At 39.5% G+C, this 15024-nt stretch overlaps 1 protein-coding gene across 1 annotated transcript in view; it reads left to right on the top strand.

Moving 5' to 3' along the window:
* Nucleotides 1-8904, top strand: part of Gbe1 (1,4-alpha-glucan branching enzyme 1) — a 244499-nt gene extending 235595 nt beyond the window's left edge. The window contains exons 15-16 of the mRNA XM_032900525.1: nt 1127-1244; nt 8163-8904. Coding sequence (XP_032756416.1) covers nt 1127-1244; nt 8163-8219 — 175 coding nt within the window. The 3' untranslated portion in view covers nt 8220-8904. The remainder of the gene's footprint in view (nt 1-1126; nt 1245-8162) is intronic.
* Nucleotides 8905-15024: the final 6120 nt, after the last annotated feature.

The raw sequence follows: 15024 nt of genomic DNA, 5'->3' as shown, positions 1-15024 counted from the left end.
AATCCAAGGAGACTGACCTGGATTGATCTAGACAGAGTCACCGCTTACAGCAAATTTCCTGTGGTGTGTCCATCTGCATCTCTGACCCAGGCCAAGGTTTCAAAAGGATAAAAATGATGGCCCATTGATCATCTCTCACATGCACGATTATTAGAATCTTTTTTACAGCATGAAAAATGCACAAGCATTCTTGGTACTGAAGATTTATATACCAGGAAAAGAAAACTGAAATGCCTTAGTACTATCTGTATTCAGCATAAGGCTAGATAAAAAACAGACTCTCTAAGTACTGAGAAATTTTTACTTGTGGACTTTAATGCCAAGTACTATTTCTAGATATTTCCAGTTAATAAAATAGCCTTTAGTTGTCTTCTGTAAGTGTAGTCACTCTGAAACAATACATGTTAGTCTGAGAGGACACTGGGATAATATGTTGGAGAACCTGTGTAATCTTCCGTAATGCAAAGAGGGAAACGGCTATTAATTTATGGCAGATTCCAGGGTCGCTGCGCAAATCCACCGGTGGCAGTGACCATCGGTTTACCTGCCTGTGCTGTCTAGAACCAGAAAGTTGGGGTAAGGCTGCACTGAGACATCTTCCAGCCATGTTTTGTTCATGTCATTGTTTGTTCCTCTGATGTTCATGTTTTAAAAAACAAAGTAATGAATTCGAAAATAAGGAAGGAATAAAAAAGTCTTCCAAATGAGGATCAATTTATGCATGTATGTGTATCTTTTATAATGCATTTAATGAACAGATGTAACTAACCAAGTGATTATGTATCACAACTGTTTAGTAAATGTATTCTTTGTGATTTTTCTAGCTAGAAATATTACCAGTGAGCCCCATTTCTCTTCAGAGAGGAGGAAAATGTCAGAGAGTGGATGGGTTGTTTCCCGAGCAAAGGAGATTCTCATCAGCAGGGATTCCAGGCTGCATGATCCCTCAATGGTCATGAAACCTGGTGGGGATGCTAGATCTTGAAACTCTTTCAAGCAGGAGAACTTCCTCAGTGTTTGAGAAGGAACAAGTTCACAGCACAAATCATGATTTAACCTTATTTAGAGTGTGTGTATGATGTCTCCTTCCACATTTATACAGTTGTGAACTCCTTAATGGCTATACATTCAAAATTGTATTAGATTCAGATGCAGCAGAATATGGAGGACATCAGAGACTGGACCACAGCACCGACTACTTTGCCGAGGCTTTTGAACATAATGGGCGCCCCTATTCCCTTTTGGTAAGTAAGAGTCATTAGATTATATTCATTCCATTTTAACTTAATTCTTTAATTTTGTAGTTATGGTTTTGTTCAAAGAAACAACTCTTTAAGTAGTAATGGGACAGGAGCAAAAAGATAAGCAAATCAGGAAAAGGTAGTGAGAGACACTGGGTCTTAGGAATAATAAGACTGAAGGATATTTCGGTATATTTGGAAGAAATGCTGATAGAATTTAAAGTTATTTCTCTGGGATTGAGGGGACAGATTTGCTTTATTTTTTTATTACAACCGTGTGTATTCTTTATGTAACAACTTAATTATTGCTTTCTCTGCAGTATATTTCATTAAGTGGATTTGTACATTATTGTCTATGTAATAAAGTTTAATTTAAAACATCTTGAAGAAATACATGATTTATATCTTTTCTGTCAACTAGTAAATTGAGAGCTGGATTCTTTGTAGTTATAAATTCTCTCAATTATTCATGCACCTGAGAAAAGCTTTGTATCATTTGAGTTTTGTTACACTGCAGTGTCGGTGATAAGATGCTGCCTTCAAATACTGTTTCCCTTCTTAGAAGATGCAGAGTTTAGCAAGATATTAGACTGGGGAGATTTTGCATTTAATTTATGGCCAGATAGTAGGCTTAGGTTACATATAAATCATATTTTCTTTCCTTTTCCTTTTTCTGGCTGATCTTGCCTGTTTTTCTATCTGCCCTCTCTCTGCAGCTCTCTCTCTCTCCCCCCCCACTCTCCCCTCCCTCCCCCCCTCTCTCCCCTCCCCATCTCCCTCTCTTTTTCCTCCCCCACCACACACACACACACCCTCCATTGTTCTCTTACATCCCCTCTCCCCACTCATTCCCTCCCCCTCCCCCCACACAGACACACAGACACACAGACACACAGACACACACAGACACACACACACACACACACACACACACACGCACGCACCCCTCCATTGCTCTCTTACACTCCCACCATCAGGAAATAGCAGACCAACATGTGGATATATCGTACCAAATAAGCACATTTTTATAAATTATTCAGTTTTTATTGGATTTTTTAATTTACATTTCAAATGTTATCTCCTTTCCTGGTTTCCCATCCATAAACCCCTATCCCAATCCCCCTCCCCCTTCTTGTATGAGGGTGTTACCCACTGTCTCCTGCCTCCCACCCTGATATTCCCCTACACTGGGGGTCCAGCCTTGGCAGGACCAAGGGCTTCTCCCATTGGTGTCCAACAAGGCCATCCTCTGCTACATATGCAGCTGGAGCCATGGGTCTGCCCATGTATAGTCTTTGGGTAGTGGTTCTGTCCCTGGGAGCTCTGGTTGGTTGGTATTGTTGTTCTTATGGGGTTGTAAGCCCCTTCAGCTCCTTCAGTCCTTTCTCTAACTCATTTTTCAAAAAGTTTATAAGTTAAGCCTTGAAATATGTAACCTGGGTTCCATATTCATATTCTACCCTCCTACTTGAAGTAGCACAAATCCCCCATTTAGTAAAATACTTTATCCTATGCAGAGCAGTCAGCCAGAAAATACACAAAAGGACAGCAGTGATGAAAGTTGAGGAGTGATGCTAGCTTACTGGCCAGCAGACCCAGCTGTTGTGCTTGTGAGTGTGTTGATAGCCCTGATGTAGGTTTAGGCGGGGAAAGAGGGAAAATGTCTCCTTGTGGTTAAGAGAGAGGGCTCACACATACTATCATATTACATTTTTGAAGAACTACTGTTATAACCTGTCAGGGCATTCCATTTTGACATGAGCAATAAGATTGATAAAAAATAGTTCCATAAGTGAGTGAGGAAATTACCTAAAAGATGTGAAATAATCAAAAAGGTAGAAGACTCCCGAGGGCATGGGAGAGATGATTCAGCTCCCAGGGAGGAACACGAGAAGCTGCAGCCTGTCCCAGTGAAATGGAACTTCATCGACTGGAGTTTGACAGGAGGAGTTTGAAAGATTTAACAAACGTCTTTTATAGGTAGACTTATCAAACATTCCCATTCTCGAACAGAATTTTGCTAGGGCAAGGGCTCTGTTGCTATGCGGAAATGATGAGGGAAAAAAAAAAATCCCATGGACGAGACCTGGAATACAGTGTTCTGGCTGCCACTTGACCACCTTAGTAATTTACTACATCCTCCCCTGTTTTCCTCATTTTTTTAAAAAGATTTATTTATTATATGTGAGTACACTGTAGCTGTCTTCAGACACACCAGAAGAGGGCATCAGATCTCATTACAGATGGTTGTGAGCCACCATGTGGTTGCTGGGGATTGAACTCAGGACCTCTGGAAGAGCAGCCAGTGCTCTAACCACTGAGCATCTCCCCTGCCCCATGTTTTCCTCGTTTGTTAATGAGGGCATACAGTGTTGTTCTCTCTGTGACAAGAGATTCTTAGGAAGGCCAAACCCATTAGCATGGCCAGACTTTGCAACAACTGCCAGAGGACCTCCTCCCTGTCTTTAAGTCCTCATGGTCATGTACGGACACATTACGTCATTTTACTATCTCGAACATAACAAGACAGTCAGTGCCTCGAGAATGTTTAGATACAAACACCTCCCCCAAGTTGGAAGAAATTATTTTCATGGATAAGCACCCAACTGTTCTTGGTGTAGATAGAGAACACTTTGGCATTCATTCAATTTCTTGGGAGAAAAATAATTCTGACATAATTAAATCTGGTCAACAAGCCAGTGTTGGTGGCAACCAGGTTACTTCCCAAGCACTGCTTGAAGTGATTGGGCAGACGTGTCACAGCTTCCCAGTTGGCAGGGTGAATGGGGACCCCCACCCACATACACACGGAGGTTTAGTAATTCAACCACAAGCACAGAAGAAATAGCAAAGGTCCTAAGGACCATGTATAATACAACTGTGAGTCACCTCAGTCGGGAAGGGGATGGAGAGCCTGCCTTTCTTACCACAGAGCCTGGTTCTCAGAGACTAGAGATGCTTGAGAAAGCATCTGTCTAATAAGATCAGGTTCCAGATAAAGTGATCACTGGAAGAAACCCAAATGAATCATATATATATATATATATATATATATATATATATATATATATATATATATATATATATGAAAACAAGTTCCTTCTTGCCAATTATCCATTAAGCAATGAGGGCAAAGGGCAGGGGACAGGAAATTACACAAACAAAAGCATCTGTTACAGGAATGCCTCATTAGAGTCAGAAGTCCTTTGTAACGTGATTCGTGTGTGCTGGAATCCAATTAAGTGCTTGCAAGTGACCCTTGGTGCACTAGGACTCATACCAATAAGACCAGCTCTATGTACAGCAGTCCCGGAATAATGAAAGGAAAAGTAACTATAAGTTTCCCTCATCCCATGAAATTTCTGCCCATCATAACTGCTTCACAGCATTTGCCAAAGCTTAATGTGCAAGCTCAGTAATCCACGGGATCTGCTGAGTAGGTGTCAAATCTGTTTTCAAAGACAGCGACAAACAGAGCTCAGAGGCATCTTAAAATACACCTGCATCCTGCAGCATCAGCAGGTACTGCCCAGGCTCTGCCTGCGATTCCTCACTGAGAACCAGAAAAGCAGAGGTAACTAACTGGATTCACACCACCACCGAACCGCTATCGGAGAGTCAGGGCACCGGAAGAGCTGCTGAAGTAGTAGGGCGGACCTCCTCCGCCCTGCCGAGCTGATGGTTTGGGAACGCTCCATTTTTCTTCCACGATGATTCAGCGTGATTATTTCTCCATAGTCTAGTTTCTGGCATAGAAGCTGCTACTATGTGTGTGAACTGTCCCGTGCTGGGCGAACAGACCCCCTTTTTCCTTCTCTGACTCCTAAGTTCACATTCCGTAGTGTAAAGGAAAGCACAGGGACTCCAGGCCTCTTTAGAACCACAGAGACAACAGTCATGCTGAGGATGGGCCTCAGGAGGTTGCTGGGCATTAATGACTTTGTCAGCTTGGCTCCTTCCAACAAGGAGTTTGTTGACACCTATTCTAAATCTGGGGGTTCATAGGGTTCAGTTTAAATGGAAGATCTTGCATGTATTTTGTATTCTCACTCTTCTATAAATATTAAAACTACAATTTAATGCAGCTGGAGCATGTCTTTGGCACGATCTATGGAAATGTTTCCTTATTTTAGAAAACAAAAGCACTTAATTCTTAGAGTTTTGTTTCCTTAATATTTCTAAATTAGTGTGTCCTATATATAATCCTGTATAGATCCTGTGTAGAGGAACTGGGAGTGGCTTAGTCGGTAAAGTGCTTGTTATAATCCTGTATAAAATTTTATAATGTATAGAATTTAAATTGATAAATATGGTTTAATTATAACGTATGGGTATGTGTGTTTTTTCTCCTTGCTCTTAATACAAAATGAGACCTACTTAAAACTTTTTTCTTAGAAAGTACTTTGTAAACTAACACATGTATCTGAAGACTAAAATTACGTTAACAGTTACTTTTTAAAAGAAATATATTAACTAAGAGGTCTGGCCTATATTTCAGTGAAGAATATTTTCATCCCATCAATATTATATCTGAATGAGCTGTCACTAAATTTGACACTCTCTAATATATTTTCAAAATGCCCTGTGTAGCATTATGTCTTTTTTTTAATGTTGTCATTGCAACTTTTAGACACCTTCTTTTCCAAAATTATGTAAGTAACTCCTTGATGATCCTAAAGAAAAATAACAGGGCCAGGCTGACCTAAGGACTCACTATGTGGTCACGTGGTTTTGAGACACAGGAGAGGCTACTGTAATAATTAAGACTTTTGAGCTAGCCACAAACATTGGTAGAGTTGCATGTATTTGACACTTCGTAAATGACACAAAGTAAACTTGCTTTGACTGAGGCTAGACATTGAAGTTCATAGGCCTATATATATTACATTGTTTCATTTGCTCTTTTTTGCCTTCACTATAACATGTGTAAGGTTGAAAGTCTAATCAGATATGTTTTACAGCACATATGGTCTGTAACATATAAATCTTTTCTGTATATGTATACCAAGATGTAAGTTATATTTAAATATACTTAAACAGTTATGCTTAAACCCACTTCTGTCTGTGTCTCTCCTCTTGCCATAGAAATCAAAGACACATTGGAATTTAAATAGGGAGATGAGACTTACAGAGCCTGTACTTAGGCATTAAGTTTTAGCAAGAGGCCCCAAATTGTTCACATTTCTAATGATCTCATAAGGACCAACACTGATTATCTTCAGTCTTTAGTATAATTGGCAGTCATTTTCAAATGGCTAAGAAACTCAATTTACATACAAAGAAACCCAGTAAAAAATAAAACTCAAAAAATTCTTAAGTAGCCAGAATGGGGGAAAAATCACTTGCTTATAGAATTTTTCTGCTGTTTATAACACAACAATATAACACAAAGCAATATAAACATATTGTGGTAATCAACAGTGCAGCAAGAAGTGTAATTATATAATATTCCCTTTAAAATATTATTATATGATTACCAACAGAAGGGTTTTGAACAGTTAGTATTGCAACTGGAATGGCGGCCATAAACTTCCTTTCACACAACATTCAGTATCACTGTTTAATTCTCATTTTTGATCATTTAATGCCAAAATGGAAAAGTCAATGCATATATCACAATCTTAAAGTTCTTATATTCTCTTGTTTTCGATTCTTAAATTAGAACTAGCTGAAATATGAAAGGAGCCAAAGAAAAGAAACCTCCTTACAAATGATACTTATCATTGATATTCTATCGATAAATCGCTATGAACCTATGAATCAAACAGTAGCTACCACAATTGCCTAGAATCCAAATAAGAGATTGAGTGGAACTCTTCTGATGTATCACTGTGTGATACACTGACAAGAACTGATCATTATTCATCCTCATCCTGATTAATGTGTCCCACGGCAACTTCTCCAGTATGAATTGGCAGATCCCTGTCGCCCGTATTATGGGACAATATCTTCTCAAGATGATTTTAATGGAGAGGAATATAAACTATCTGGTTTCTGGTGCTAGGTCGAAATCTAGATTGTTCTTTGACATGAGATTGTTTGTGGCAGAGCCTTGTATCTTACCTACTAGTCCAACTCAGTAATTAGGATCCTAACGCATGGACTACAGTCCTAGACAGATAAGAGGACAGATACGAGGAAAGAAAAAGAAAAGGAAGGAAGGAAGGGAGGGAGGGAGGGAGGAGGAGGAGGGAGGGAGGAGGGAGGGGGAGGGAGGAGGAGGAGGAGAGAATTGTGTGAAAGGATCCTAAGGAACCAAATGGCTGCTGTGATTTAAATGGAGTGGAGAACTATCAGTATGTGGGATTGTCCTGGGGAAACCTGGCCATGGGCTAGCGATTGCTAAGACCCGAAAGCTATAGAGACCAGGGAACCAGGGAAGAGTTTAGAGCATAAGTTACCTTCCAGACAAGATTCAGAGGACTGTAGACCCCTGTAGCAAGAGGCTGTGATAAGGACCTTAAGGGCGGATTGCAGTAAGATAGCAACCTGTAAAGGGCATGTCCTATCTTAGAGAAAGGGTAATTTGTTTCTTATTCCGTTTTTTTTTTAAATTGGGTTAACTCTATTGAGTGCCTAATTGTTGTATTTATTCTTCCAATCACAACAACCTTGTGAACTGCACACAGCCCTTGTGCACCAACTAATAGTGAAATGTAGTTTAAGAGAGGCATTTACTTCATCCCTGTAAGGAACTGCATCTTTTGTAAATGGTTTGGAGCCCTCTAGTGGTTACTGTTGTAATAGCCTTTGCTGCCAAAACTTTCAACTATGAACTTGAGCCTTCGGATGGCTGGTAGAATTAGATGAATCACTGTGACCCTAATCGCATGAGAGACTGTATGGTACATATGTCACTTTGCTGTTATGACAGCGTGTTCCACATTTCCTTTAATTACACCGTTGTGACTGTGTTAACAGGTGTACATTCCTAGCCGAGTGGCTCTCATCCTTCGGAACGTGGATCTGCCAAACTGAAGAGACTGAAGTCAGCCCGTCTCTCCCGGAGCCGAGTTGCCGCTGAGCCTCGTAACGGTGTTGATACTGTGCGATCTTTGCAAAACACGGCTGTCTAGCCAAAACATCAGGCTGGAATTCAACGTTGGAATATGTAAACATATAAGTTGCTTATGAAGTAGAAGGGGGGATGTGCTTAAAATATTAACAACGTCTATTTCAGAGCCATCTGAGGAATTAGGATTTGCAAATGAAGTATAACACATGATAATTTTTAAATATTACTTTACTGGCAAAGTATTTGATTCTTTAATTTTAAATTTGAATTATTCATCAGGCATGATTATTTGGGCTGTAGTAAAAACTGTTTTTTGAAGTAGATATTTGGTGGCCTTATTTGTTCTAATATCTACTGGTATGAACAATGGGGTACTGAGCTTGTTTCTCTGCTGTGCCTTTTGTAATTGTGTTTAGAAATGCTATATTAAATATGTGGCGTTAATATGAAAGTAAGAATCTCATAAAAGAGAATATAAATTTCTTATCTGTGCCTCATTTTACATTAAGTTTTATCTTGTAATCTCCTGTTCATAAACGGTTCCAGTAGACGCTGATATTTCAATCTTCTGAAGACTTGAAGTGGTCGTTGTAGCATTTCTGAAAATGTCTTTCATTTCAGTCAATAAAAAAAAAATGCCAAATTGCATTGGCTAATGTGCTTTTTATTGTGCTATTATAAGGAATGATTTGCAACAAATACTAGTGAGCTTTATTTCAGCTCTGATGTGTTCTCCATGTAGATTCACATATATAGAATGGATCAGGCAGCTTTTCTCTCTGCTGGGTGCATTGTGTAACTTAAAATCAGAGTAACCAGGGTCCTGGGAGCTGGCCCAGTGGCCCAGAGCACTTGTGAATGGGAAGATCTGTGCTCAGAGGTTGGGGGAATTCTTCAGTGGCTGTTCAATTATTTAATGGGGTACTCCACCTGACCTAAGTTCAGTTCACAGTACCCACATCAGACCTGCCTGTGACTCCCGCTACACTGTTTCCAATATCATTTCCTGGCCTCCAAGACTAATCAACCTACATGTATATACCTACATGTAGGCACGTGTACCTAATCAAAAATAAAAATAAAAACCTTTAACAAGTTACAGTGCAAGTTCAAATCCCTAGAACTTCCATTAAAACTAGGTGACTGTGTACACCGATGACACACGCTTCAGGCAAAGACGGCAGGCAAATCCCAGCAGTTGGTGGCTACCTTTGGCCAAAGAGTTGGCTTCATAAATGAGATGCCGGGTCTTTAAAAACAAGGTGAACGGTGATAGAGGAAGGACCCTAGCATTTTCTTCTGGCTTCTAGGAACATGATAATGGACATGCTGTCACACACACTAAAAAGCCCTACACAGAGTTCAAACATATACTATTTATCAACTATGAAGCGAAAACCACATTAATGAATTTAGATATCTAAGTGATTCTGCTTTGAATCAGAACCTTTAGAAGCTGCATTATCTCAGTCCAAATTCTGAAACTTGCCTTTTGAGTCTCAAATAATTGATGTGTAATTTATGCATGACAAGTAATGATGCGTTCCTGAGAAATGTTTAGTCCTTTTATATTTTTATGAATATGAATTCTTGCTTTCTATTTTGTTTTAGCTTGATTATTCATAACTAGTAAGAAGTGCTTGGAAGCAGGGGAAGGGAAGTAAATGGGACCAAAATATCCTGTGCATGGATAACATTCACAGAAATGAGCATTATTATATTTAAGAATTTTTTTTAACTTAGTAATGACTATGTATGCAATAGACTTGCTTTTGCATCTAAACCTGTACATTAGCCATTAGTTCATTATTCTTTGAGACAACTTTGAGTGAAACCTCGGAGATCTAGACCTCAAACATGTTACCTGTCTTCAGTTGTAAAAATTTAATAGCTTGGTTTCCTAAGACTCGACATGGACAGTTAATAGTGGTGCACACAACTTCTTGACTGAAGTTGTCTGGTGTTTTTCCTTTATATAAATGCATTAGGATCTGTGCTGCCATAGTTTCTGTTCTGTAGCTGCTAGGGATAATAACATGATATGCAATTATGACATGACCTGTACTACTATAAGATTCATGACTATTGACTTGGTTGTATATAAGGGAAGATGACCTTTTTGCATCAGGAATTGTATGTGTGTGTGCTTTTGTATGTACATGTGCACATATTCCAGTATGGGTGCACTTTCATGTGTATGTATGGAACGGCTAGAATACAGCCTGGGGTGTATTTCGTCAGAAGTCACCATTTACAAGATCTATCGCTAAGTAGGCTAGATAAGTTGACCAATGACCCCACCCTACCCCAGGGAATTAAATGTCTCTGCCTTCCCAACCATACCCATAAATTTCGGGGACCCCTCCTGTTTGCAAAGCAGGGATATCAACAACTGAGTTCTAGCTGTAGGCCTTGGGTCTGCAGAAGGTGTTGTTCATTTGTTTCATTTCGTTTGTTTTAAAAACACTGTTCTTTCCCTGTGAGCTTGTGGAAAAGTTTAAATGACCACAGTGATGATAGCTAAAGTTTCTCTATATTCAGTATGGCTCCCTGTGTGAAGTTAGGTTTTATCAGTCTAAGTTATTTACCCATTCATCGTTGTCCTCTCCCCCAGGAGACCAAGAATAGCTGTGGATATGTGGATAGGTGGGGATTATGAAAAATAAAAAAACTAGATGAAATATTAAATATTTAAGTTAAATACAATTTCCCGTTCTCTGTCTTGGTACACCAGTTTTAGAGACCCGGTAACTGTCTAGTATATTTCTCTGTAAGTCTTTTATATTGAGCAACTGCCATCCCTATCTTTCTTTTTATTGGCTAAATGTTTCCAAAATTCACAACCGACAGGTATAGAATTTCACACTTTGTGCCTTGTAATGCTTTTCCCATGGTGTGCTTATTCCCAACATCAAAAATGAGAATAGCCTGTCTTCATTAACTTCCAGAATGCATCTTCTTGCTCCTTTAACTTCATACGTCCTAGAAAACAGAGATAACTTCCTATTTATTTGCACCATATCCTAACAGTAGCAGATGACCACTAGCAACGGCTCTACTATCCAAAATAAAATGCATCCCTGATGTTACTAATGTTTTAGGTTGATATTCTTCTGCTCAGGAAAAGCCATGGTTTTAATAGACGAGAATGACACGGTAAACACGTTCCACGGGGTTTCTCAGTCTGTACCACTTGACCGCTGACAGTCAATGCGGCTCATATTGTCTTTTCCATAAATGCATTGTCTCTCGCACTACCCTCTGTTTAGGCTAAGTGTTCATCTCTAACACAAAATGAGGGATTTAGTCGCCATGTTCCTCTGGTTCAAAAGAGGCACCAGTGGCAACAAATTGACTTTTTATGACAACTGTCAAAGAATGCACGCCCTCCCCTCCCGCCCTCCGCTCTGACTCGAGCCCTTCCTTAGTAGTATCAATTCAAAATGTGTCACCCACCAAGGCTGTAGGCATCGCTATGCGGATCATACAGGAGGTGGTCTGAATCCGAAACCTATTCTTCAAACAGTACACAGGCCAGTGCAGACAGATCAGGGAGGAAGCAGTGACGGGTAATGTATTTTTCTCTCCTTCTGCTCTCGGCTTCCGGGCAGATTTCTTTTCACTGTTTCTGGTCCTGCAGCCGTTGAATCTGGCCATCAAAGCAAGGTAAAATAGCTTTGCTATTGCTCTTCTGTATAGAATGAACCAGAGCAGATAAACTTGATAGAAAGAAAAACAGCAAAGCAGCCTTCTGGCTGGCCTTGCGCCTTGCACATCATTGCTTTTTTTTTTTTTTTTTTTTTTTTTTTCTGCCTACTTTGAGGCATGCCCTGAACTTGAGTTCTTCAGACTGTTGGGGTTCATTTATCTATTCCTTATGAGGGACCAGGCATTGAGCTATGAACTTTGTGAGGCAGAATATTCTGATGAAAGAAAATAGAAATCTAAGGCACAGCCAATGTCATGTCCTTTATTCAGTGCAGTTCATGTATCATTCACTGTGCATTAAAATTGAAATGTAGATAAATTTTCCTACTAAAGCCAGGCTTTCGAGGAGCAAAAGAAAAATCAAATGAACTCCCTACTAATTTTTTTCTGCTCTATTATCTTATTAAGGTTGGTTTGTAGAGAACTGCAGAAAAACATTTACACTTTAGGGCAAAAATTCTTAATTGTAGTGTAGAAATTTAGATACAGTAGCTTTAAGGGGTCTTTTATTCCTCTATAATTTAAAAGTTTACATCAGACTGAACTTGGCACAAAGGATGCAATGTTTATGTACATGAAGAAAAAGGCACTTTGTGATACACGTGCTCTTGTTACAGAGCATGCAATGCTGGGCGTTTGCTTGTAAGACACACTGTTTCTTGTCATTTCTGATGGCCCAGGGAGAAGGCTAGCCACCATGCACAGTTTCTCATACAGAGAAGCATGCACTGTATTTTACTATAGCAGTGTGTCAGAATGATCAAAAGACCTGAATTCAACTCCCAGCCATTAATTGCAGGTTCCTCATGTAATAGACTTCTTGTATGCCCAGAGATTTAGAACAAATGCCCTGGCCTGGCAGCCCTGACAGGCCAGTATCAGTGATTCACCCTGACACGCCAACTAAAGTAATGGCAAACGCTGTTGATAAGCAGAGAGAAGAAATGTAATCAATTTGGACACACGGTGCAGAATGGATGGAGGTCTCCAGTGACCCCAAGTCTATTTTTGGTGGACTGACCTGAGCTCTAGGTTTAAATAGAGAAAGAATCGAACCAAGGGCCAAGAGGTATGTATAGCCAAGCATTCCTGCCCAGCCTGTTTAGGGAAATCAATAGTCAGTATAAACGGAATACTAGGGAAATAGCTTGGCTCCTTCAGAGGGATACAGCATCCAGTTGTTGAGTGTAATCTTTCCCTTTCCCCTGTCTGCTCACAGCCTAGAATAGACTAGAGAAGAATGAAGCTTAAGAAAGCTATAGAAGCCACACTCAGAAGGCTTGCTCTGTCATGCTTTAGACTGGAAAGTCGTTCTTTCTTCAGAAACACTGAACCTTAAATACATAGAGACTAACTCAATATTAAGTTCTTAAAGGTAGGCTGGAACATAAAGTTTTGCTCCCCAATCTTGCCAGTGATAGAGTATTTATAGCAAGATTTAAAGCAAACTTCAACAAGAGGTATCATGGTATCATTCCGATTGACTTGGCTATAGAGCAATGTAAGTCAACTGGTAAGGGTTCAAATGGTATGTGCAGACTTGTCTAATATGCATAGAAATTCTGAATATATACGAACCATAGGCTTTTTCAACATGCGTGTCCATGCCATATCTAGGAATAGTTTAATATACATAGGGCAACATATAGAATCAGGAAATCAACCAAACATACACAAGCTCATTGGCTCCAGCATTCATATCGAACTAACAAATCATTTGATTTCAAGTATGATATTCATATTGCACTTTATGTATCTTTGGTTTAATTGCAACTATCAGATCTCATTGAGTCGTTTTATTGATGTTTTAAGTTCCTATCGTGTAGGATAGGTATCAAAGTCTTTATACCCTGGAGAACTTCACCTCCACATGTGTGCTTACTTTTCTTTTACAGTGACAAAGGGGACTGAAATATGTATTGCTTCTTTCCCACCCACTAGGAATTCCTTTTACTGAGTCCTTGCTGTCATATCCCATCCAGTCTGATGAGATGCATGATGAGATGCATGATGAAACAGTGTGTGCAACTTTATTATATATATACCGCAAGCTATACTGTGACCAGATGGCTAAAACTGACCAACTGAGATGTGGTTCCTACATATGTGCACAGAGTGACATTCAGTCCCCTGTCTTCTTAACACGAGTGGGCATCATTTTTCAAAACTAAAACCAAAAGCTCATGAGAATATCTATTATTTTCATACAGATAGAGATTTTTAAAGCCATAATGTATACTGTGCATGTATTGATTCTTATCACTTCCTATAGCAAGGTGTTCTGTGTATTTTTAATCTGAGTATTTCCAAGTATAGCAAAATGGCGATTTTTGTCCTCTTACCCAAGACTGCTGCTCATTTTAGCTCTGTGGTCTTCCATGCCATTTCCCCCATTAAATTAGACAGATTTTTTTTTATCAGAAATTACAAGCTTCCTTTCTCCTTTCTATTAGTGTTCTTTCACTGCATCTGAATTCCAACTGGAGGCAGCAAGCCACACTGCCTTGAGAATGGTTTCCAGTTCCCAGGATGGGGTCTACCTCAACTCCATTTTCTAATAGAGCCACACACAATTTGGGTTTTCTCGAGATGTGCTTACCTTGCTGTCTCTTTCCCCTTCTCCTTTGCTCTGTTGCCTCATTTTGAGGTTGCTTTCTCATGGACTCAGCCTGTCACTGTCACGACTATTACCTGTGTCTCTGCCATGAGGAGAATACCAGGTCATTGTTTATGTTTCTAACTTACATTCATCATTTAAAGATATGCACTTGACTTCTATTCAGTCTTTCTTCCTTTGCTTAAACTTAATCTTACTCATTTAGAGAGCTTTTCTGTTACCTTCATATTTTTCTGAGGTCCAAATTTTGGCAGTAAATGTTTGCACTCATTTAAAATTTGCCCATCTTCAAATGGAGGTGGAGAAACTTTCAGTGGAAAAATTTTAACACTCCCTTCCTTTTCTGAGCATAACTAACAGGACAGAAATATTGCCTCTTTTGATGTGAGGCAAGTTGGAGAAAAGCTACATAAACTATGATGGATTTCCTCTTCATGTTAAAC

Source organism: Rattus rattus, chromosome 4 (genome assembly GCF_011064425.1).
Source record: "Rattus rattus isolate New Zealand chromosome 4, Rrattus_CSIRO_v1, whole genome shotgun sequence".
In the NCBI taxonomy this organism is placed as follows: domain Eukaryota; kingdom Metazoa; phylum Chordata; class Mammalia; order Rodentia; family Muridae; genus Rattus; species Rattus rattus.
This window is presented reverse-complemented; position numbering and strand designations above follow the sequence as displayed.